Raw genomic sequence first — 23,330 nt, 5'->3', positions numbered from 1 at the left:
ACTTACCTGGCATTTCCACCAAGAACTTTTCACTTCACACCTAGCGTGTGAAAGGTGGGTAGATTCATGATCACACTTAAGAGACTATCCCATTCCTTCCAAGCGATATTTCTCAAACGGCTGAGGAGAACAGCTCTTCCAAGAGATATTAAGAGCTCTTGCCAGAAAACTCGGTTTTGTGGTCAGACAAGATTGTGAAATTTGGTGTCTCTCCCTCCTGGAACCTCAGAGCACACACTGATCAATTAAAGGATCTGAAAAGCCCTATGGAAGAGAAGCAGGTATAAAGCAGCATTCCCTATATTCGCTTAACTATAAAAATAGCTTTTACCGCAAAACACCTACTAATACTTTGCAGAACTCAATTTGGGAAATGTCACTCCAAATATTTCCTACTGCTATTTCAACTGGGCGCATTTTCTAATTACCGATAATTTCCATGAAGGAGGTAGGTATGAAGACAAGTTGAGTTCTCTGTTCAAAGCAACCTGGTCACTTAGAAGATGAGTTTAGAATGAATACCACTAAAGAGTCTCCTTTTGGGATTCTAAGTATAATAGGCATTTCTAAATACTATGATATGCTTAACATTTACCAATGCATTAATTCCACAATGTGCCATCATTCTGTGTGCCACGACGATAGCAAGAACCTAAATCATGGCTTCTACCTCTGAGGTATGTACAATTTCATTGTGAGGGAGAAGAAGTTAATGGAAGACAGTTCTGCAGTCTCTGAGTAGGTAGCAAATGCATGGTACAGACACTGGGTGCTGTGTGCATTCAGAGGAGGCCAGGCTTTGAAGTTCTGTGGGATGGGGAGATGGGGATGGGAGTTGAGGAAGGCTGTCCTCAAAAAAAGGTGTTAAGCCAAGTCCAAGGCCTGCCTTCTTGGAACAGGGAGGCGCTGCCAGGAGATTATGTGGGGAGCAGAGGAAGGCAGAGCATCTGGGATGCCTGAATAAAGATTTTATATTTTATCAACTGTTAGTGAGGAGTCTGGTGGCTAATGAGGAATTCATGACATCACGGGGTAGGATGAATCAAGGCCTTGGGGAAACTCTGGTTGCCATCTCTCAACCCCAGTGAGCCAGGGAGCAAATAAAATGCAGTGGTGAAGAGCATGGCTACTAGACCGAAGTTGGAATCCTGACTGCCCTCAGGTGTCTGGGGGCAAGTTTCTTGACTCTTGGCTTCCTCTTCTGAAATGAGGACATAGGTATTTATTTCACAGACTTATTTCATGAGTTACATGAGATAACATATGTAAAGCTCTTGATGTGGAGATTAGGAATTACTAAGGCTTGATAAAAAATAATTAATACTGCTATCATTCAGTTGCCACTCACGGGCCTCTGCCCCCAGGTCCTGAGCTCATCTCCTTCCTTTCCTCCCACTTGAAATCCAGTGCTGAAGCATTCTCAGTGTCTGTGGGAGGTTGACTACACAGAGAACCTATATGCAACAGCACACGCCCAGTGGGCCTTCCTTCTCCATGCCCACCGTCACGGGGATGAACCCAAAGCATTTGAGAAGTGCTCACCTGCATCGGACGTTGCTGCAGAAGCAGCAAGGAGAGATAACACTGGGGTTGGTGGGATTGCAACACTGTCAACTGCGGCTGGCTTCTTCCTGGTCATCATGGTGGACGCGGAGCCCTCGTTCTTACTATGTGGTGCCGTTTGGTCCACTTTTAGGTGGGGACTTGGCATTCCTAAAAGATAATAACCCCAAAGCTTTCAGTTACTTGAAAGGAACAGGAAAACAGACAACAGAAAACCTGAAAGTGAGTTGAGAAAATGGTTAAATCATCTGACCTCCTTCTGGTCCAACAAGAATGAAATTTTAGAACGTGTAAAAAAAAATGTTAGCAGCATGACTGGTTTTGGTTTTGTGGCTGAGATTAGTGGTCACAACATTCCAGTTTGGCTGCCTGGAAGCGGGGGCACAGGTCCAACGAAGCAGTAGGATTTAGCAGGTACCCTTTGTCTTCCATGGGTCAAGGAGCGTGTCTTCACAGAGGCTGTGCTGTGTGCGAGGTGTGAAGGGGAGAAGCAGGCCCCACCGTAGCTTCTCATCGCACCTGGCTGGGGAGGCCAGACTAAAGGAGAAGGAAAAATTGGGTAACGCATAAAGACAGGCTTGTGCGTTGTTCATCTTTGGTGCTTGGGGAGTGCTAAGAGGTTAGGGATTAATGTGGGGAGAAGTTCCAGAGCTCATGCTAAAGCACAAGGAAGAGGGAATGGCGTTCTCAGTGCCGAGAAGAGCATATGCTAAGTTATGGGTGGGGAGGAAGTTGATTCAGATGAGAGGTCAGTCTGCTACAGCAGAAGATGCCCTATGGGGTCTGGTGTGTGACGACAGTCACCAGGCTGAGTGAAAGTTGATTTGGGGGCTTTTCGGGGTCTCTGGTCCCAATAAGCATCATAAGTCATGTCTTTGTGATGCTGCAAAGAACCCCTGTGAGGTGCCTTTGTAAAAGGGCCTGGACATTTACTCTATAACAAACTGTAAGAGCTATTCTGGAACCTTGCTTCCTGGGATCGAATCCAGGCTCTCTTATTTATTAGCTGTGCGATCACAAGCGAGTTACTTAACCTCTCTAAGTTTAAGCTTCCTTACCTGTACAATGGGACAGAACAGTATAACCCCACAGGGATGGTTGAGAGCATCCCTGAGTCAATTAATGTAGAGTGCTTACCACAGTGCCTGGCACACAGTCCATGACATAGAAGTGCTTCCTGCTACTATTTATTATTCCTATAATTACTACAGCCAGTACTGTAGCCTGCTGCTTCCTCAGGGCAACTGAAATCAGCTGGCAAATCTGCTCTCTTCTCTGACTTGACCAAGGATCTCTGGGCACCTTCAACAGCGCTGGCTGCAGAAAGGTGACTCTCCAACTCATCCAAGCCTAAATGCAGAGGCTAGGGGTATCTGATCCAATGGTCATCTACACAGAGTTTCTTCATTTCTAGGCTACCTGCCACCCACAGCACCAGCAACAAATGAGGCTTTATCACAAAAGTTCTTGACCCTTTGGTTCCAACCCAAACAGCTTGAGTTGTTCAGTCCCTCTCCCAGAGAAACATTCTGTCACCACCACAGTAAGGCCAGCTCAGGTAGGCCTGATGGCAGCCCAGTGAAGTGTGTAGCATGGAAGTTACTATTTGCTTAATTTGGCAGGTGAGGAAAACACATTTCTGAGTGCTTAAGAGAAAACTGAATAAACCCACACAGCCCTAATGTCAGAGCTGGGATTTTGCAAGCAGCCAGATGCTAAATCCTGGACCCATGGATCATCCTGGCCCAGCTGGTCGTCTTCTAACACCTGTCCACCACACCACCCTAGTCTGCCGACAGCATAGTTCACACTGAGGGTGCACAGGCCCTAGTATTACACCTGGAAAAAGCACCCACCTGTAACCATCTGAGGAAGAAAGTCATGATGACATTTTCATTTACCCTACTACTACCGTCCTCCTATTCTCCATCCCGCCCTCTGAAACTCCCCCTCTTGTGCTGCAAATAACAATACCATTTATGCTTCCTTGGATTTTATATTTCATAGCATTTTGACAGTGGAGGTAGACAGACATCAAATCCTATGACAGGAAGATTGCAAGGCATGACCATCAAGAAATCAGGAAGGGCAGCAAACGTGTATAGTATGCCCATCCGAGAGAAATGCAGGCGTGTCAGGGATAGGTTAGACACACACATATAACCCAGGTAAAATACATACAGAGTCACCCACAAGGGGATATATGCAAACAATTAACAGTGGTTATTCTCAGGAAGGAGGGCACAGGCAAGATTGGTGAGGAAGAAGAAGGAGTTTTTACTTTTACTCCCTAGCCTTCTTTATTGTTAATGTTTTTTAAACCACAAACATCTTTTTTTTAATATTTAAAAACAATTTTTAAGGTTTATTTTTGAGAGAGAGAGACAGAGCATGAGCAGGGGAGGGGCAGAGAGAGAGGGAGATACAGGATCTGAAAAGCAGGCTCCGGACTCTGAGCTGTCAGCACAGAGCCCAACGTGGGGCTCAAAATCACAAACAGTGAAATCACAACCTGAGCCAAAGTCAGATGTTTAATGGCCGCTAAACCACACACAACTTAAATTCTTTTTCCTTTGAGAAAATAAAAAGACTTTGGGCGAAAATCTAGAAGTCTACCAGAGCATGGGCTTTGGGGTAGAATGATATGCTTGACCAACTGGCAGCTAACAATCTGAACTGGGGACAGCACACCAGGTCTGATGGGGATCCCCCATTTCGGTGCTCTCTACCACCACTGTCATGCTCCCGTTCAACAGATGCAGGTGTGCCTTTCCGTAGCACGCCCCTGGAATGCTGAGCCATCAGAGGTCTGTTGGTTAACAGGTCCTTTGGAAAAACCCACTGATATGTCGTCTTTGTACCTGTGGACACAGGGTGGGCAGGTAATTCTTTGCTCAAATTATGACATGCTCAGGGAACAAGCCATAAACAGGATTAGCAAGTGGATATTTAACTAACTATCACTTGGGAACAAACTGATTTCAAGTCATTTTCGTTGTACCCATTTTCATGCAAATGTTCACAATCCAAATTAGTCTCAGTCCACATCATTTCATTAAAGTTCATTCGATCATACCTCTATTGGGCATACTTTGCTACTCAAGTGTTTATGTTAAAAGTAATAAAATGACACTTAGAAACTCTATAATTCAAATTGTCACTATTTAGCTGTCTTGAAAACCCTAGATAATTTAGGATTTTCTAGATTATAGTACTGTTTGTTAGTTGCCATCCAATGAATTTGAAAACCAATTAGGAAAAAAAAAAAAAAAGAAAGAAAAAGAAAAAAGAGCCATGACGTTTTCTCAGACATTTTTGGGTTTTGAGAGGATTATGGAAACAATCCCAGAAATAGCATACATGAGCAAGTATATTAGATAAGCTTTCAACAAAGACTAATCTAGCAGCATTTGTAATCCACAAAACCTGCCTGAGAGCACAGGGCTTCGGGGACTGGAATGGGTGACCCCTCATGGGAGAGAGCATTGGGCAGGCGGGCCACCCCACGTCTTTGTTTCCCTTCATTCCAGGTGGCAGCTGATGCCCCATGGAGAGGTGCCTAAATGTCCAGACAGGTGTTAAATAGTTCAGAACAAAGTTCTCAGAGATATGGGGTGAGGGCAGAGTGCCGGGACATTTGGAAAGCTTCTTTTCAGCATGGGCTGGCTTCCTTCTCTCCATGGGAGGGAGATGTCTGAAGCTGGAGGTTCACCATTAAGGAAACCCAGATATTTGCACTGTGCTGACTGAGCCATTGAGACATGTCACTGTGACTTACCCTGGGACCTGAGTGAAGGTGAGCATGGCTTTGATCTGGGGAGGGATTGCTTTTCAATCCTGGACAGCAGACTGTATAGAGAGCACATGTGGTGGATGTGTGTTCAGAACCTCCCTAAACTCCAACACGGAACACACTGTACTGAGGCTCGCACATTTGGAGGCCAGTACGTTTTTAAAGGAGGAAGTAACAATGCAAATAACTGTGGATCCAACATCTGTTCATAATTAAAAGACAGAGCCAAGAGGAAATTTTTTTAAAAAGTTAAACCTATAGGAAAACATTCTGCTAATAACCTGTTGACCTCTATTGATACATTTTTTAAAAAGTCTTTGAAACTGTGCTGTAGTGTATCGAGGGACAGTCACTCATTTTCAAAGGTAATTTCTCATAGACTACTTATCCCCTCAAACCTCTACCTGCACACCGTGTTTGCATTAGGGACTTGATTTATGGATTCCCACTCCTCCGATGCAGAAGCTGACTTCCTGTTGCCTTGGTTACTTGGAGCTTAGTTCAAGGTTAAAGTACTCCCGAATCAGAATCAGTGGCAGGCGCTGCATCTAGCGGCCAGGTTATTGACTGCCCCAGGATGAGAAAAGGTCAGAGACCAAAGCACTGTTTACTGCCTTAAGGGTGAGTCAATAGCTTCAATATTTTGATTCTGTTTCCTCCAAAGTAGTAGTTGCTGTTCAATTACCTCTTCCCCAGGTTGTTCAAGGTCACTGGGGTCATGGACGAAAAGCAGGGTCTATGGTGGCTGACTTTCCCAGGATCCCTTTAATGAGCTCTGTGACCTTGGATAATAAAAACCAGCTTCACCTTAGAGTAATTTGTATGTTGCTCTAGGTTTATAAAGCTACTTTATCTTATTTTCTTTTGGGGAAAACAAACAAACAAACAAACAAACAAACATAAATCTTAGTACAGTACAGTACAGTCCCCTTTTTTAGATGAGAAAATGGAGGTTTAGAGAGGTTGTGTCACTTCCCTAAAATCACACAGCCAGTAAGAAGTGTTAAGAACTAGATTCTGACTTCTAGAAAGGTTCTCGTCTCACAATTTCTTTAAAATAAAGGGGCTCATGGAATTATCACCTAGGGATTATATGTAATTCATTTTGTAACATCCACTGCAGAGAGCAGATCTAGAAAATGCTATGTGATTAATATGGTCTTGTTGAACACCTTCATTCATTTTTTTAATTATCTGATTTGCAGATGCAGATGTTTCTTGGTGACAAAGCTTAGCCTGGAAGAGCAGGAAAGCCTGACACCACTGAGATGGTGGTTGGATTCTTCAGTCACCTCCCTGGCCCCCTTCATGCTGCAGAATGCAGCTCTTGGCATGCAGTGGGAGGTATATGATATTGAGCAGTCATCGGCTTTTCTTCTTACAAAGAGCTTTGCCATAGATAATGCTAGTTGCCCCCTGAAGCATCTCTGCAGATGACAAAAGGCAGGTGGTAAAACTCCAAACACACAAATATGGAAACTGAGCCACAGAGGACCAGATGATTTGCCCAAATGCACATATCACGTGTGCAGGCATGCACACAAGGCATGTGTGCAGAAGTGGAAAATCTTGCCTCTTGACTCAGTTCAATGTTCTTTTCTTTCCCTTTTGCGTAAACCAGTAAATAACGCATTTTTCATAAGACAAAACTCTTGAAAACTTGATAATAATTCCCATTCTCATAACTGGTTGTTGGATTGTTCCATTGCTCTTTTTTCTTGCTTACAAATGGACTTTACTCATGGTGCAAAGAGGGATATATGTTACAGAAGAAAATGAACCAAACACTACTTAATACCTGGAGCACCTGGGTGGCTCAGTCGGTTAAGTGTCCAACTTTGGCTCAGATCATGACCTCACAGTGAGTTCAAGCCCTACATTGGTCTCTGAGCTGACAGCATAAAGTCTGCTTTGGATCGTCTGTCTCCCTCTTTCTGCCCATTCCCCCCTCATGCACGAGGGCTCTTTCTCACTGTCTCTCATAAATAAATAAAAATAAGAAACAAAATTAAAGAAAAACCACTACATGATACCTTTAGTATTGGGGGAAATATTTTTCTGTGCCAAAGTCAATAAAAATGTTATTTTCATATTTGCATTATCATATTCATTAATTCAGCAAGTATTTATTGTGTGTTTACCATACCAGAGACACAGCACTGGTCAAAACAGTTGAAATCCCTGTTTTCTAAGAATTACATTCTAATAACCTTGGCATAGCATAAGGGTAATTGTTACTTTTTATAAGGACACAGAAAGATCTTAAGGTGTTTTGTTTTGTTTTGTTTTGTTTTAATCATCAAAAGGCAGTGCCTCTACTACTCACTCATACAGTATCTTTGGGATAGAGTTCTAACGACCCAAATCTCAGCAAAGAGAGGGCACCACTGTGAACATTAGAAACAGACATGGCTTCCTGTGCACACATGCATCTTCATTGCTTAAGGTTTGGAGGCAGAAGCATGGGCTGGATTTCAGCCCTCCCCTCCCCTTGAGCCAGTGCACTGAACAGTGAACAGCCTGTTCAGTCACAGTTACTCTATCAACTTGTGTTTTATGTCAAATGAGTTTTACATTGTTCTAGGACCTTGTGAGGTGAAATTCAGGCAAGGTCACTCTTAAATGGAATGCTATTCAGTGAGTCTAGACTTAATAGTTTTAAAATTCACAATTATTTGAGTGCCTACTAGCACAACTTGGAAGATGTAAACCCTGTATTTGCAGAGAAAGTTTAGAAGTGGAGAGTGACATAGGACAGAAAGACTTATGAAACTGAAAACCAAACAAGACAGGAAACCAAATGAGTCCCTCAGGAATTAGGAGGAAGGTGAGATCTTGGCGGGATCTGAGGTGGTCTTGTGTTCATCCATTTATTTATTCAATATTCATTAAGGACCTGTGTGGGCCAGGCACCATTAAGCACGGGGAACATGAACACTCATCCACTCAGGAAGACAGACACAGGTACAACAACCCAAGCGTTGAGGGTCAGAATCCATCATTTGAAGTGGAGGGAGGCTCTGCCAGGGCTGGGAAATGACAAGAGTGGAAGCAGGAATAATAAGCCGATATAAGAATGGTTGGGGATGTGTCATAAAAACCAAATACTTGGAGATATGTTTGGAAAGGCAGTTGGGAAAAATGAAACCCACAGCTCGTTGTTGGGTAGAGTTGGTGCCTCTCTCCTCTATGTCTTATCATGCTGGACAGACTTCTGGCTTCTCGTATCATTATTTGTTCATTTTTCTGACAATCTTGTAGGCAATTGCAACATTGCCTAGAGGTCAGGAACCATATCTTTGTTTTAATTCTCCAGCATTTAGCTTGATAGATACTAGATACTCAACAGTGTAGGATGGATGAATGAACAGAGAAAAAACACCTCTATCCTTCTAGTCCCAAAGCTTCAGTCCACACATAGCCTTCTTTTCTAAATCTCCTACTTCTGTGTAGTACAGAGTTGACATGAAGGATATGTTTTGTGCAAATAAGACTACCTGCTTCGCTAGCTGTGTGATTCAGGGGAACTTATATCAACTCTCTGTGGCTCAGTTTTCTCATCTGTTAAATGAAGCTCTTCTGAGGATTGAATGAGATTACACATTGTGGTAGACCCAAAATAGTACCTCAACTCCCCAAAGATGTCCATATCCAAATTCTTAGAACCTGTGAATGTGTTATGCAACATGGCAAAGGAGAATTGAAGTTGAAGATGGAATTAATGTTGCCAATCAGCTGCCCTAACAGAGGGAGAGTATCCTTGATTACCAAATGGTCAAAATGTAATAATAATAATAATAATGATAATAATAATAATAATAATAAAAAGTCCTTTAAAGTGGAAGAGGGAGGTGGAAGAGAAGAGTTCCAGAAAAAGGTGTGGTGTTGGAAGCACTGGAGACGTTACATTGGTGGCCTTGAAGATGGAGGAGGAAGGTTATATATTAAGGAATCCACATGGTCTCTAGAAGCTGGAAAAAGCAAGGAAATTGACTCTACCCTACAGTTTCCAGAAAGGAATGCAGCCCTGTTGATACTTTGACTTTAGTCCAGTGAGGCCCATTTTGCACTTCCGAGCTCCAAGTGTAAAGTAATATATTTGTGTTGTTTAAGCCACTAAGTTTGTGGAAATTTGGTACAGTAGTGATAGAAACTAACACACATATAAAAGACCTTACTAAGGAGCCTAGCTGTATAAGCACTCACCTGTATTAACTATTATCATTATTTCTAAGCACTATACTGTCTTAGCACTAATTTGCTCATTATAAACTTATTTCATATGTTCAAGTTATGTGTGTCCTTGTAAGATTTAAATTCTTTAGGAAGCAGAGACTTTACATTCTTTTCTTGTATTTTCCTAGTATACATCTGATACGAAGAAACTGTTCAATAAATACAGTCAATAAATTATATCAGGAACAAATAATTTGTTGATATAAAAGTTAAGAGACAAAAGTTCTGAGACCCTGAACTATTGCAGGATCTACCCCACACTCGCTGCATGAACTTGAACAAGACTTGGAATCTCACTGAACTTTGTTTTCCTCCTGGCCGGAATCTCTTCTAGCTCCACTATTCTGCTTCTAAGCTTTCCAGATTCAGAGAAACTGCTAAACAATTGGATTCGTTCTTGCTTCTCTTAATTCAAGGGTGTAGAAATGGGCTGAGAGGATGATATTTTGTCCACTGGAACCTCACAGAGATTTATAACTTCACAGAGCCTTTATGCAGTAAATTCTAATGCTGCATAAGTCAGTCTCTCCTGATCCTATATGTGAAAAGTTCATGCCAGATGAAAGGTGTTTTCTAGAAGCACCCAATGACATCATCCAGAATGGAAATATATCAGATACCAAAATTGCAAAGAGGAGATATACTGAGAAAGAGGTTTTTAATCTTCCTGCATTTATCTCAGACACCAAAACCTCTTCTTAGGGGGAAAAAAGTACATATATACACAAACATACACAGAGAGAACACATTTTGTAAACAGCTTCATAGGTACTTATAAGCTCAGGTTAGAGCCTTACCTGCCTAAGTTGATTCCTACACACACACACACACACACACACACACACGTGCGCACACCATAGAAGGACAAAAGGCAGACAGACAGAAGCAAACAGAATGCTGATGTGACTGTTCCCATGCTTTAAAAAATGCAGAGACAATAGAGTAGTAGCTGTTCTCTGACAAATATAACAAAGGGACTTTCAAGATGTATTAACTAGGGAAAAAACAATGCATACATGTAATTAAAACCAACTTAATGCTCTGATGCACCAAGTATGCTCTTGTTACATCCTTGGAGATCAGGTAGTTTAAGAATTTGCTACTGTAATGTACATAAGCATGCCTCAGGTTTCATCAACAGATAAACAAAATGAAGCTGCAGTACAGCAAAATCAAGGCAGTTCCGAGTTAGTCTGGTTCTTCCAGGGCAACTCATCCCAGACAGCAATGAGATTTGCCTTTGTCTAGTGTTGCACAGAGAGAATGGCAAAGCCGTGACTCTGAGCCTGGCCTTATTCTTGACCTGTCTCAGGCTGGCATGTTGGCATTGAGCTGCCAGAGTTCCATTCTGAGACTTTCCAGAAGCCATCTTCTTGCTCTTCTGGTGCATGCCTGTTATTCTGCACTCACAGGGCAGCTTAAAAACAGATCATGCCAAAAACCAGAGATTTGATCCAAGCTATAAGACCATCAACCCTGGGAGTGTCTTCCCTAGATTCTCCCTAATAGCAAGGGCTTAGTAGTCAAGGCTGGTTAATCTAAGCATCTTTTGTAGTGTCTTCCTTTTTACCGTAATAGTGCAGAGTCGCAGAGCACATCTGCATGGTAATACAGATCTCGATGCTAACTGGGTCACCTTATTTGCATTTTGATTACTGCTTATTTAGAAGCCACACTGAGAAAAGAGCTTGATATCAGGAGCTTAAGTGCATGTGTGTCTATAAATATATGTATAAATAGATAAATGCATAGTTACTGGTTTGTGAAAGATCAGTCCAATATGTACTCGTTTCTCACGGACATATCTGTAGGAGTCTGACCATGTGTGGATGTTAGGATTATAATGTAGTTATAGAATCAAATTATTCTCCTCAATGCAATATCACCCACTGTATAGACACACTGTGTCAGCTAGAGAAGTCAGTTTCGCATATATCCCTTTTTAAGTAGTGATCGCTTTATGTATGGCAAAGTTGTATTGTTTCAAGACAATTGGGTGTCTTCCTCAAACCACCTACTTTGTTCCACTATTTAAATCCATCCTATAGAATGCAAATGCACTGAGATTGTGTGCAGGCATACGCATATGGACACAAAATGTGTGCTGGAAAAGCTCTCTTCTTTGCAATAGAAGAAAAAAATCACAGAAACTCAGACCCATCATTAGATAGATCTCCTAATCTTTATCTCTAGTAGTTCAGTCAGACGAGCTAATACCATGATGATGGCTTTGAAATCTCTTAGGAATTGGATGAGGAGAAGTGATAGTGATGAACTCCCAGCTAATAAACACAGAGTGCTTATTTCGGCAGAATGATCAATTTCTAGATGTCCTGAGGCTTGTCTGATACAGTTGATTTACTCATCCTCGCTTACCTCACTAATAAAGCCAAAGTCTGCCATCAGATTACAGAGGTGCTGAGGATTTCTTAAAGGGGCAGAAGAGAGAGCTAAGGTAGCATTCATCACATCCCTATAAACATCCCTCCCGCCCACAGTCCTTGAAACTTCAACTGCTTCCTCACTGATACTCTGCACTCAATAGACTTTGGGCTAGTACAGTAATACAGACAATTAATTTGTTACCTTGTTAGTGGAAATTTAATGCAATGATCTAAAAGGATTCTTACATATTGTGATAAACTTTAGTGCCTCCGGGCGGCTCCCCTCGCATTGGGCTCATTTCACATCTCATCCATTATGTAAATGAGATTTGGAAATAGTTGAGTTTCACTAATGTAGCTCAATTCTGATGGATTGGAGAGAGTCAGTCCTACTGAAACTAATGAGGTTAAATGCACCTCAACATTTCTTTCTACTTGGTTGATTATGCAAGCCTCTGTTTAAGAGATGGGATGCACTGTACTTTTTTCAACCATCCTCTAAGGAAATTTCACTGTTGCCAGACTCCAAAGTGGCTCAGAATATGTCTGGTTTGGGTAATGCCTGTGTTGGCACCAGTGTGTGGTGCATATACAGAGCTAATGGACATGCTATTACATGCAGCAAGACTGATAATATGATTTAAAATCAAAGAGGGGTATTTGGGGGCGCCTGGGTGGCTCTGTCGGTTGAGCATCCGACTTCGGCTCAAGTCATGACCTCATGGCTCGTGAGTTCGAGCCCTGCGTCGGGGCTGTGCTGACAGCTCAGAACCTGGAGCATACTTTGGATTCTGTGTCTCCCTCTCTCTCTGCCCCTCCCTCACTTGTGCTCTGTCTCTCTCTGTCTCTCAAAAATAAATAAACATTAAAAAAAATCAGGGGTATTTTAATAGTGTATCCGAGGAGGTCTCTTGGTCATCCAAAGAAGAGTGGGGGGAAATTTACAGAAGTGGACAATGGGGATGAAGAGCCCTGGGTGGGGCTTGAGATCAGAGAAGGAAAGTTAGTCATTGGGGAGGTTTGGAACTGGCTAAGAGACTACTGCTTTTGATTCAAAGACTCACGGGCAGTCAATCAAGTTACTGAGGACTAGTGTTTAGATGGAGATAAAGAATAAGGGCTTCTACATTGTGCATTTCATTTGGAGGGCCAAGAAATGGGAGTTGCAAAGACTGAAAACTGCAGGATGCTATTAAAAAATCAAATAAAATAATAAGGAACCTGCATTTCTGAAGAAGCTGCCTCACATTATCCAGGGTCATGGAATCAGGAAGGTGAGGATGCACATGCTAGTTCAGAACCAAAAACATCTGTGGACTTTTTTAGCTTTTATTTAAAAAGGGGGAGATGCTGAATTAGGAAAGTAAAATAAAGACATGGAGGCAGAAACATTCTATATAAGAGGGAATCAGAATCCAAATGTAAAAGCCAGTAATCGTGCAATATATTACTTTCAAGGAAAAGAGTTTTAAGCTAATGAATAAGGCTGTGACCTTGGAGTCAGAAGACCCTTGGTTTAAATCCCAGCTTTGTTGCTTAACTAGGTATTTGACCTTGTTCAAGTTACTTAACCTCTCAAAGTTTCAATTACCTTATTAAAAAAATAGTTTAATGAACCACCTACCTCAGAGGGCTATCATGGGGATTAAATGAGATAACATGTGTAAGATGCTTAGTACAGTGGCTGACACTGAGAATGTGCTCCCAACAAGCCAGCCAGGAACAAGAACAGAAAACGTGGGACATGTACAAGGTGATTAGGAAGGAGGCTACTAGACACCTGAGCGAATGACTAGCGATTTGGAGAAGATGTTGCTGGTCAAGTCATTGCTCCATTTCCACCACCCCAACTAACTCCCAACTCTCTCTCTTAAAGCTGGGATCCCAGTGAGAAAGCTTATCAACTCAAGTATTGCACCCAATGACACATTCTCAATATGTTGGTGGTGGCTGGCAGAAAGGAAGCAGTTTTGTTCCTGTGTTAATTAGTTCAGCAGAAGTTTCAGTGCCTACTGTGAGCACAGCAACTCCAGATCCTTTGGGGGACCCTTAAAATATAAAAAAACAGTCCAGTCTTTGGGTAGTCAAATAGTTAGTTAAAAAAAACACCAAGATACAGGAACAAGAAATTTAAATAAAAATAACAATCTCCCCTGAGCTGAAAAGACCACCTATATTATCTTCTATTGTACCTGGGGCCATACTAGAGATTTATTGGGGATATTTTAACTAGCATATATTCTAGAACGATAGTTTAAGATGGAATGTATTACTTGTATAGTTCATATACAAATGTAAATAATTGATCAGGTTGATTAATAATAATAATTTACATTAATATAGACACCATAGTAAAAGTAACAAGGTAATCAGCATGATCATTTTTATGGTAAAAAAGGGCGAGCTATGAGCCCATATTTCCTGTGTTCAAATCATAGTTCTACAAGCTACTGGTTGTCGGAAACTGGGCAACTTAGTTAACTTTTTCTGTGCTTTGGTTTTCTCATCAATAATAGAATTAATAAGAGTAGCTATCCCTCCATCCCTCCCCACCAAGGTTCAATGTGAGGAGACAAAGACAATCTCCATTCTCAGAGAGCTGGAGGCAAACATGTAAATATTAATTTTTAACATTCTGTGATAAGAACAATAGGATCAGGTATAAGAGCCATGACTAAGCAGGGGAATGAGTGACTTCCCTGCTGGGTCAGAAGGGACTTCACTGAGGAGGTTAACATTTGATTTGGGTCTTTAATAGTTTGGAAGTATTGGCTGAAAGGGGATGAAAAGAATCCCAGGAAGGAAGAGCAGCAGGTGCAAAGGCTCAAAGCATAATATTGAATGGCGTGTTTGGGGAAGGGCAAGAGTTCTCACGTGGCTACAGTGTAGTGTCTAGGGTGGGTGGGGAAAGTATAATAAAAGAGACGGGCCTGGGTCAGGCTGGGAATGGTGCCAGGAGTCTGGATTTCACCTGAAGGTAGAAGAGGGTCATGAAGAAGACTTCATGTAGACACACAACACCCAACCATGGAGAAGAGGTGGCTTGTTCTCTACCACAGCTTGGATTAGAGCAAAAGAAGCTGCTCCCAGGGGGTTTCTGAGCAGATTGCCAACAGAAGATATTTTAAAATCAAGGGTGGAAATTGAAGCTTTGATACAGAATAGTTAACCAGTGTGCTCTACTGTATACAATTCCTGCTTGGCCTCCCTCTGTTTCTTTATCCCTTCCTCAACCTTTATTGGGCAAATTCTTCATTAGACATTCCTTTCAAGACACTATGGGGGAAAGAGACACTGATAAGTAGGTCATGAAGACAGCCAAAGCCATGTTTAAATCATATTTTTGTAAATAAAATCTTGCTTTGTTCATTTGGACAGCTGGAGGTGAGGGCTTTTAGAAAGTTATAAAATGTTTTCCAGAAGCTAAGTCCCCACCTAACGTATGTGTTCTACAAGTGTGGATTTTTCTACACCTGCACTGAAGGTTCACTTTTTCTTCCAGTCTTCATGGGCTGGGTATTCAATATTCATTTATATTTTTTGAGAGAGAGAGTGCATGTGCACACGCATGAGCAGGAGGAGATGGGCAGAGGGAGACCAAGAGAGAATCTTAAGCAGGCTCCACGCTCCACACAGAGACTGACACACAGATGGATCTCACGACCCTGGGATCATGACTTGGGTCAAAATCAAGAGTGGGACGCTCATCTGACTGAGCCACCTAGGTGCCCCTGATACACTTTTTGAAGGATTTTATTCCCAATACAAAAATCTCCTACTGATACTCAGATCTCAGACCAGTAAAGAAGCTTTGGACATGGGAAAGAAAATGGGAGGTTGGGAGAGAGAAGAGGAAATAACAGCAAGGACTAGGAGTGGACAGTTCATCAGCACAAGAAGACAGGAAAGCTGTTAGTTTAACCAGGAGAGCAGAGATGGCCAGGCAAAGGCACAAAACCATGCTGGGTGACTGGTGTCAGTTCCTGAAGAAGCAGGTATATTACAGCTTTAAACCATGGCATCCTAACAACTTGTTAAACCACAGTCAAGATAGTTATTAGTTGGCATAGAGACCTCTAAAAATTCTTTTACTAAATTCAAATTTCATGGCTTGTTTAATTTGTAAACTGAAGTCAGTCTAGCAAGTTATAAATACCACTGGATTGATATGTGCTGGGAATATTCATGTATTTATTCATTTACCCATTTGTTCATTCAAAAAAAAAAAACACAAAAACTATTGAGCCTCTACAATAAAGAAGGAACTTTGCCAGACTTTGGTAAAAATGCCAGCACTGTACAGCATAAAGATGGGCAAGAATTAGTACAATAATTGAGAAAGGGCAGTGACAATTATCACCCTAACTGAAGGCAAGCTATACAAGTTGAAACTCTGAGCATAAAGACACAGAAATAGTGAGCAGTGGGGGTGAGTTTAGCATGGAAACAGCCCACATTTGTGGGCGCACATGCAATAGATAATGTGCCATGTTGCAATGATATTGTCTGGAACATTTTGCACACTGGCTCAGCGATTCATTTAGAACCATGCTGGGTGGGAGGTCTCCATATATGTGCTCACTTAAAGGATTCTGGTCACAAAGGAAATCTGGAGGGTGTGGAGGGGGAAGGCCACAGAAGCTCCGAGGTGGGATTCCCAAGGCATGACACTTCTTTTGGTCCTGAGTTTCTTTATGGTCTCTAAGTCCCTCCGATTCTGCATCTTGGGTAGATAGAAGGGTTTCCTGTGCCTTTCTTCCTTCCTTCCTTCCTTCCTTCCTTCCTTTTCAAATTTTTAAGTTCATTTATTTATTTTGAGAGAAAGAGAGACAGCATGAGTGGGGGAGAGGCAGAGAGACAGAGAGGGAGAGAATCCCGAGCAGGCTCTGTGCTGCCAGCATAGAACCTGATGTGGGGCTTGAACTCACGAAACTGTGAGATCATGACCTGAGCTGAAACCAACAGTCAGACGCTTAACCGACTGAGCAACCCAGGTGATCCTCCTGTGATTTTCAACAGGAGGGAAATTATTTGGCCATTGTAAGGAAAGATCTAAGAGCCAACAGTGGGAATCATTTCCATTTTTGAGAAGACAACAGAGATCTCATTTCCATCGGATAAACTAAATAAAATTCAATAGTAACTGGACATGAAAAGGCCTGGGAAACACAGTCAGGTCCAGGCTCATCTGGGTGTTTGTGTCATGGGCTGTGGGTGCCCCAAGGTAACAGTAACTCTGGAGGGCCTACCTTAGAGCCACCTTGCAGGGAAGCTGCTTTTTAATGAAGTCCTTTTGGTTACTTCAGAACTGAGTAACTGCCCTTAGCTGAAGATTAATTACATGTGTCACTTCTAACCTAAACCTCCCCATAACCCTATGAAGTAAATACTATTAACCTCATTTTATATGCAAGGAAAATGAAGCCCAGAGATGTTAAAAGACACATCCAGGGTCTCACAACAATTAATGTTAGCAGGAATTTGAACTCTCTGTCAAGGGCTTTTCCTTAAACAGCCTGACTTTCCCATGGCTATTAGGAATACAGATTGACACTTCAGTGTCTGGGCTCCCCAAAGTGACAGAAACAGTGAGAAGTTTTCTTTAGGCAAAGACTGAAGAAAAGAACTCTTGTTAGCAAATGGTTCCTTCTTAATTTTGTCTAGCTAGCCCTGGGTACAAGCAGATAATGGCCCAATGTGGGATTAAGAAGTCACAGAACCTGTTGGAAAAAAAAATCCGGAATGAATGTGCAATGAGTCTACACCTGTGAAAAATATCCATGAACTCAGAGCTAAAAAATAGACATAAACATGGGGCGCCTGGGTGGCTCAGTCGGTTAAGCGTCCGACTTTAGCTCAGGTCACGATCTCGCGGTCCGTGAGTTCGAGCCCCGCGTCGGGCTCTGGGCTGATGGCTTGGAGCCTGGAGCCTGCTTCCGATTCTGTGTCTCCCTCTCTCTCTCTGCCCCTCCCTTGTTCATGCTCTGTCTCAAAAATAAATAAATGTTAAAAAAAATTAAAAAAAAAAAAATAGACATAAACATGAGAATTAAGCTTCCCTAAGAAGAGACAGGAGGCTAAAATCAGGATTCAGGGAGCAAATGGAGCCAAGAAGGGCCAACGAAGCAAATGCAAGGCTTTTAACAAAAGTTAAAAAAAAATTCCCAGACTGTATTTCTCAAACTTGGAAATTATTACATTTCCCAACTAATAAAACTGACAGTAAAACATTATTTTTCCAGCCTTGGTTATATAATAAGTGGAATGTGTTTGTTTTTATAAGCACCGTTTTTAAAATAATCAAAGTTATCTGGGGGCAGGTCTTTGTCAAGCCAGGAATTTGCTTGAAGGACATCCAGCATAAAAAGTGAGTGGGGTCCAGGCTTGGGCAGGTGGAGGCTGTCTCTTCCCAACAGTTTCATCATAAGCTTGCCCGTTGTTTAAGAGGATGGCAGGTAGCAAAGCAGGGCTCCTTTTAACATCTACGAAGGGTCCATATTCTCCTTCTCACCTCTGGACAGATGCCTTCTCCCCAGAGCCCAGGGTTAGCTCCTGCTTATACCTTTCAGTAAGAAGTCAAGTGGCAGGGGGGCACCTGGGTGGCTCAGTTGGTTAAGAGTCTGACTTCGGCTCAGGTCATGATCTCACAGTCAGTGAGTTCGAGTCCCACATCGGACTCTGTGCTGACAGCTGAGTCTGGAGCCTGCTTTGGATTCTGTGTGTGTCTCTCTCTCTCTGCCCCTCCCCCATTCATGCTCGCTCTTGCGCTCTCTCTCTCTCTCTCTCTCTCCCCCCTTCAAAAAGAAATAAACATTAAAAATATTAAAAAAATAAAAAATAAGTCAAGTGGCAGGTAACCTTCCTTACTCAGAACTTCCACATCCCTAATCTAGCAGGGGGCACTCCACCTATACCATGATTCTGTCGACGTTGCTTACATTCAGTTTGACACATAGTTATAGGACATCTCGAACGCATAGAACCAGTCAGGTACATCTTCAATCACTGCTCAGTTTTGGGCAAATGAATTAATTGAATCCTTACATTCCTTGTGGGTAAAATGGAAATAAAAGTAAGATACCTTATGAAAATGACTGAGGCTTCAGGGAAGTCAAGTTCCATCAAGTATCTAGAAGGCTGCCTGGCTCCGAACAGGCACACTGTTGTTAACATTGTTATTTATTATTATTATTATTATTATTATTATTATTATGCACAGTAATCCTGACCTCCCAATAAGATAATTAGTAAGCTGAGAAAAGAGTCTGTGTCCTATATTTCTCATATGTTTCTAACAGTGCTTACCCAGCAAAGGGCTAGTAAGAGATCATGTGATCAATGAATCTGTGTTTAATGGAGCTGCATCCGTGCTTGTTAAGGGCATGAAAGAGACACACACAGGACCACACCACTAATACCACTACTTGAAGTAGAAACAAGATTTTTTTTTTTCTGGTCTACATAAGAAGACCTATAATTCTTTGAATATTATAAATAAGAGGATGCAATTTTTATGATTTGAAGAATCACAGCAGAAGTAAGAGCTATTATTGCATTTCCAGAAAGTGCAACACAGAGAAGGAGGTGTTTAACTGTAAGTGTCTTTAATTCTTAAATACGGTGAGGGTAAAGGATGTTAAGGGGAAACCACTCAAAGTCTGCAATCCGGAAGTCAGAGTCACAGAATATCGGGGCTGGAAAGATCACTTAATGGATTCTATCATTGCTTTGATGAGGAAATGGAGGCTCCCAGAACTCATGCTGTATGCTCTTGGTGATGCTCTTCCAGCCTGGACCTCTGGACCCTGGTCTTCATCCCGGGTCAGTAAGGGCAGCCAGGCATTTCATGCTATTGACTTCCAAGCCTCTTTGCTTCTTTTGCCTAATGACTGTGAAGGTCCCACCAGGGAATGTGATGAAATGAGATGAGGATGGAGTGAGGTGGGCAGACTCTCATACAACAATCTGTAATTTGCTTTTGACAGTAACTCCAAGAGAGTAAAAGCAAACGTGGGCTGCTGACATCAGTGAAAGTCACTGGTATTAATAGATCAGACTATGGTTGATTCTTTGAAAGGAGAAATAGGTGGTGGTGTTCTTAGCAACGAGGCAGCATCTGGCCACCACATTAACAGACGATGGCTTTGGAGTCACCTGTTTGTCTCTGTCACTAGTGGGAAACCATGACCCAGAGCCTAAAATCACCCCTCCTTACAATCGGCCCCCCCTTCTGAGGGGGTTCCTGGATTCCTACCCATAAAGGCCCTAAGTGTTCATTATGACATCACACTTTGGAGTTTCAGGTTTTCGAAGCTGGAGGAGGTCCTGGTGGTCATCTGCCTGCAGAGAGAGGAGGCTGTGGTCCCCAAGTGGGGCCCATTTTGCAGATTCCTCAGTTTTACCCTCGATTGCCCATATTTCCTGGCAGGTGGGGTCTGGGAGATGTGTGACTCATGTCTGCTCATTCTCTTCCCCTTCATTCTGAAAAAGGGTGCCCTGCCTGGGACTACTTTTGTGGGTGTCCCTCTTCCTGTTTCCTCCCATCTCTCAAAAGCATGATGCACAGACAGGTTGTGTTGAAAATCAATTCAGAGTCCTTTTGTCTCCACTTAATTAAGCCCCCATATCCAAGCTCTTTGAAATGGAAGCCCTCCCAGGCTGGACCTGGTCTAGTGACCATTTGCAAAGAAACAAAGGAAAAGAGACAAGGCTCATGATGGCAGCTTTTGGTGGTGGGTACAGCAACTTCAACAGAGGGGAAAAAATTAAAAGATGGCATTTCCATGCAGCCGTGAAAGGAGATGAAGGAATCTTTCCTCTCCTTGAACAATAAAGGCTCCTGTTAATTTTAACCAGAGTCGGCTCTGAAAAACCTGTAGTTGACTGTGAGTCACTGGCCCTCCAGGGAACAGGAGGTGGGGACGTGTGTGTGTGCACGAGAGTGCACGAGCACGCACACCAGTGTGTATAATCTCACAGTGCCCAGAGCCCTGGAGATCCTGGAACACTTCAGTAGCACAGGCCAGATTCATTAAAAACCCTGGCTACAGGCCAGCAGTTAAAATTGAAGCAGCATATTTATTGCATTTTGTTCAAATAAATCTGAAAACGTGTGAATCATATTCCTTGGAGAGATTGGGAGAAGAAGTAAACAACATCAGGCTAATACTTACAAGCCGTGGCGGAGAGAGAACAAAGGTACAGAAGGCTCCGCCGCTCCAGGAACTCTGCTAGATGCTCTGTGAGATGTGAGGGGGGGTGCTGGGGTGCTGGGGAGGGCCACACTCTCCCGCCACTTTCTGCACCGGCTCCATGCTGCCTTTGGTACCACTTTAGGGCAGGTGGCTCTGCTCTCTGCCCTGGGATTCTCAGTTGCACCCGGCATTTTCCACCCTGCTCTGTGGGCTTCTGTTGTCCCCCAGATGCTGCTGCTGCCCGTCCTGCTTTCGAACGGCAGCTGCAGAAATTAGATTCAATTTTGGGCTTTCCTAAAATAGTATATGTAAGGGAAAATCTCCCCCATCCCCACCAGCCCAGTTCAGAGGAAGCTCGGCAAGAGCTCAAGCTAATTATTTGCCTCCACAAAGCAAAATAAGTAGCTGGTCAGCTTTATCACGCCTGGGCTGTATTTTCTTTTGTTGTTTGATATCTTCTGGTAATGCTCTGAGGCATTACTAAACCTGTCTGTTTTAGGGAGGAACTTCCTAGTGGGTGGACGCTGTGGGTTGGACCGTGGGCTCCTTAAGTGTAAGTGATAATAATTCCTTTTCTATGGTAATTATGAAAACTGAATGAAAAATGCCTTATAAAGACATCTAACTCAAGGATATAATATTCCCGGGACCAAATGTCAAATCTCTTTACTTTCTCCCTGTTAAAGAGATGATTTATGGGCATAAGTTTGTATATGTATACCGATCTATTGTTCTCTGTTCAATCCAAGATTGTTTCTATAGCATAATTTGGCAAACCAACTCCCTCCCTCATTGCCTTTCATTATACATGTACTCACTGGTGGGAAACATTGATAAATGTAGAGGGACACGTGTCAGTGTTGTCTAATACTCCTCCTTTACTTCACACAAACATGACTGTTAATATATCTTCAAAAGCCCTCTGAGCCTTCTGATAATTCTAGACACTTCTGAAGGCCTGGAGCATGGATGGGTTGGTTGGAGGCATGCTGTGATTACCCAGAGAAAATAAGGGATGTGTCTGTTATAGTTTAAGGCCTTGGGAAAGGCAAGAGTGCTTCTTAACACCATGTAAGGGTAGATTCTTAGGTAAAGGTTTCATGGTGATCATGGTGAAGGTAGATCAAAACCCAGGCATCAGTTTCTAGTATGTACAGCTGGGAGAGGGGGCAGGCTTCTGAATTGGGGCCAAAATGTCAGATGACTTGATACACCCACTTAAACATCCTATCTGGCTCAAACCCTCGAGACAGTGGAAATGACTTTTGAGAAGTTCATCTAATTCAAGCACTTGAATGCCTGCTCCATCGTAGTGCTGGGGCTCACATCGCTCCTTCTCTTTTGGTCTGGCCAGATTCTGAGCCATTCCTTTCCATTCACTCTCTGTATCCTGAACCCTGCAAAACCTGCAGGGAGGTTTACCTTCCAGAAGCTTCCTCTTCATGTCCTAGAATGCTCGGGTACTGATCAGAGAACCCTTGAAGCCAAGGCAGAGAGGCCAGAGAAGGCTTGCCCCTAGTTGTTTGAGGCACACATTCCAGTTTCTGAAACTCTTTTCTCACAACTGTGCTATAATAGTAATAGCAAATACTTAAATTGAACATGCACTTTACTAGAACACTCTCCAAGACCTTTACGTGTATTACTTCATCTCACATTTACAACAAACTTATGTGGAAGAGATATTATATTTATTCCCATTTTACAGAGGAGGAAACTGAGACAGAGAGGGTAAGCAATTCGCCTTCTGTTATTACCACAACCAACAGGTGGGTAGGGTCAGAATTTGAACGCACGCAAGCTGGCTTCAAAGACTTAGCCACTAAACAATGCCATACAATCCTGGTTTCTTGGATACTTGGATACTTGACCCTCTTAAGAACTAGACAACCGGATTCCCTTTATATTTTGCTTTCCTGCATGTGTGCAAGGAGAAAATTCAGCCAGTAGGTACTAGGCCAGATAGTAACAGGAAGCTAAACCAACTTTGCCAGTTCAGTAAGAGCGTTATTTATTAATTTATTCCTAAGTATATGAACTATGCCTTTGCCTGGGTGGGCTTAAATTGAAATGTGCTGCCCTGACCCAGCAGCAGGAAGAACTACCCTGAATTACTTGCACTGTGATGTGGCAGATACGCCCTGGCTCATCAGCACGCCG

At 42.6% G+C, this 23,330-nt stretch overlaps 1 protein-coding gene across 3 annotated transcripts in view; it reads right to left on the bottom strand.

Annotated features, from left to right (window-relative positions):
* SETBP1 (SET binding protein 1) overlaps positions 1 to 23,330 on the bottom strand; it is a 376,077-nt gene that overhangs the window by 29,087 nt on the left and 323,660 nt on the right. For all 3 annotated transcript variants that reach the window (XM_060613721.3, XM_060613725.3, XM_060613723.3), the window contains exon 5: positions 1,543 to 1,713. In XM_060613721.3, coding sequence (XP_060469704.1) covers positions 1,543 to 1,713 — 171 coding nt within the window. The remainder of the gene's footprint in view (positions 1 to 1,542; positions 1,714 to 23,330) is intronic.

Source organism: Panthera onca, chromosome D3 (assembly GCF_046562875.1).
Source record: "Panthera onca isolate mPanOnc1 chromosome D3, mPanOnc1 haplotype 2, whole genome shotgun sequence".
NCBI classification, from domain to species: domain Eukaryota; kingdom Metazoa; phylum Chordata; class Mammalia; order Carnivora; family Felidae; genus Panthera; species Panthera onca.
The sequence above is the reverse complement of the archived record's forward strand: the minus strand, read 5'-3'. Positions and strand labels throughout refer to the sequence as shown.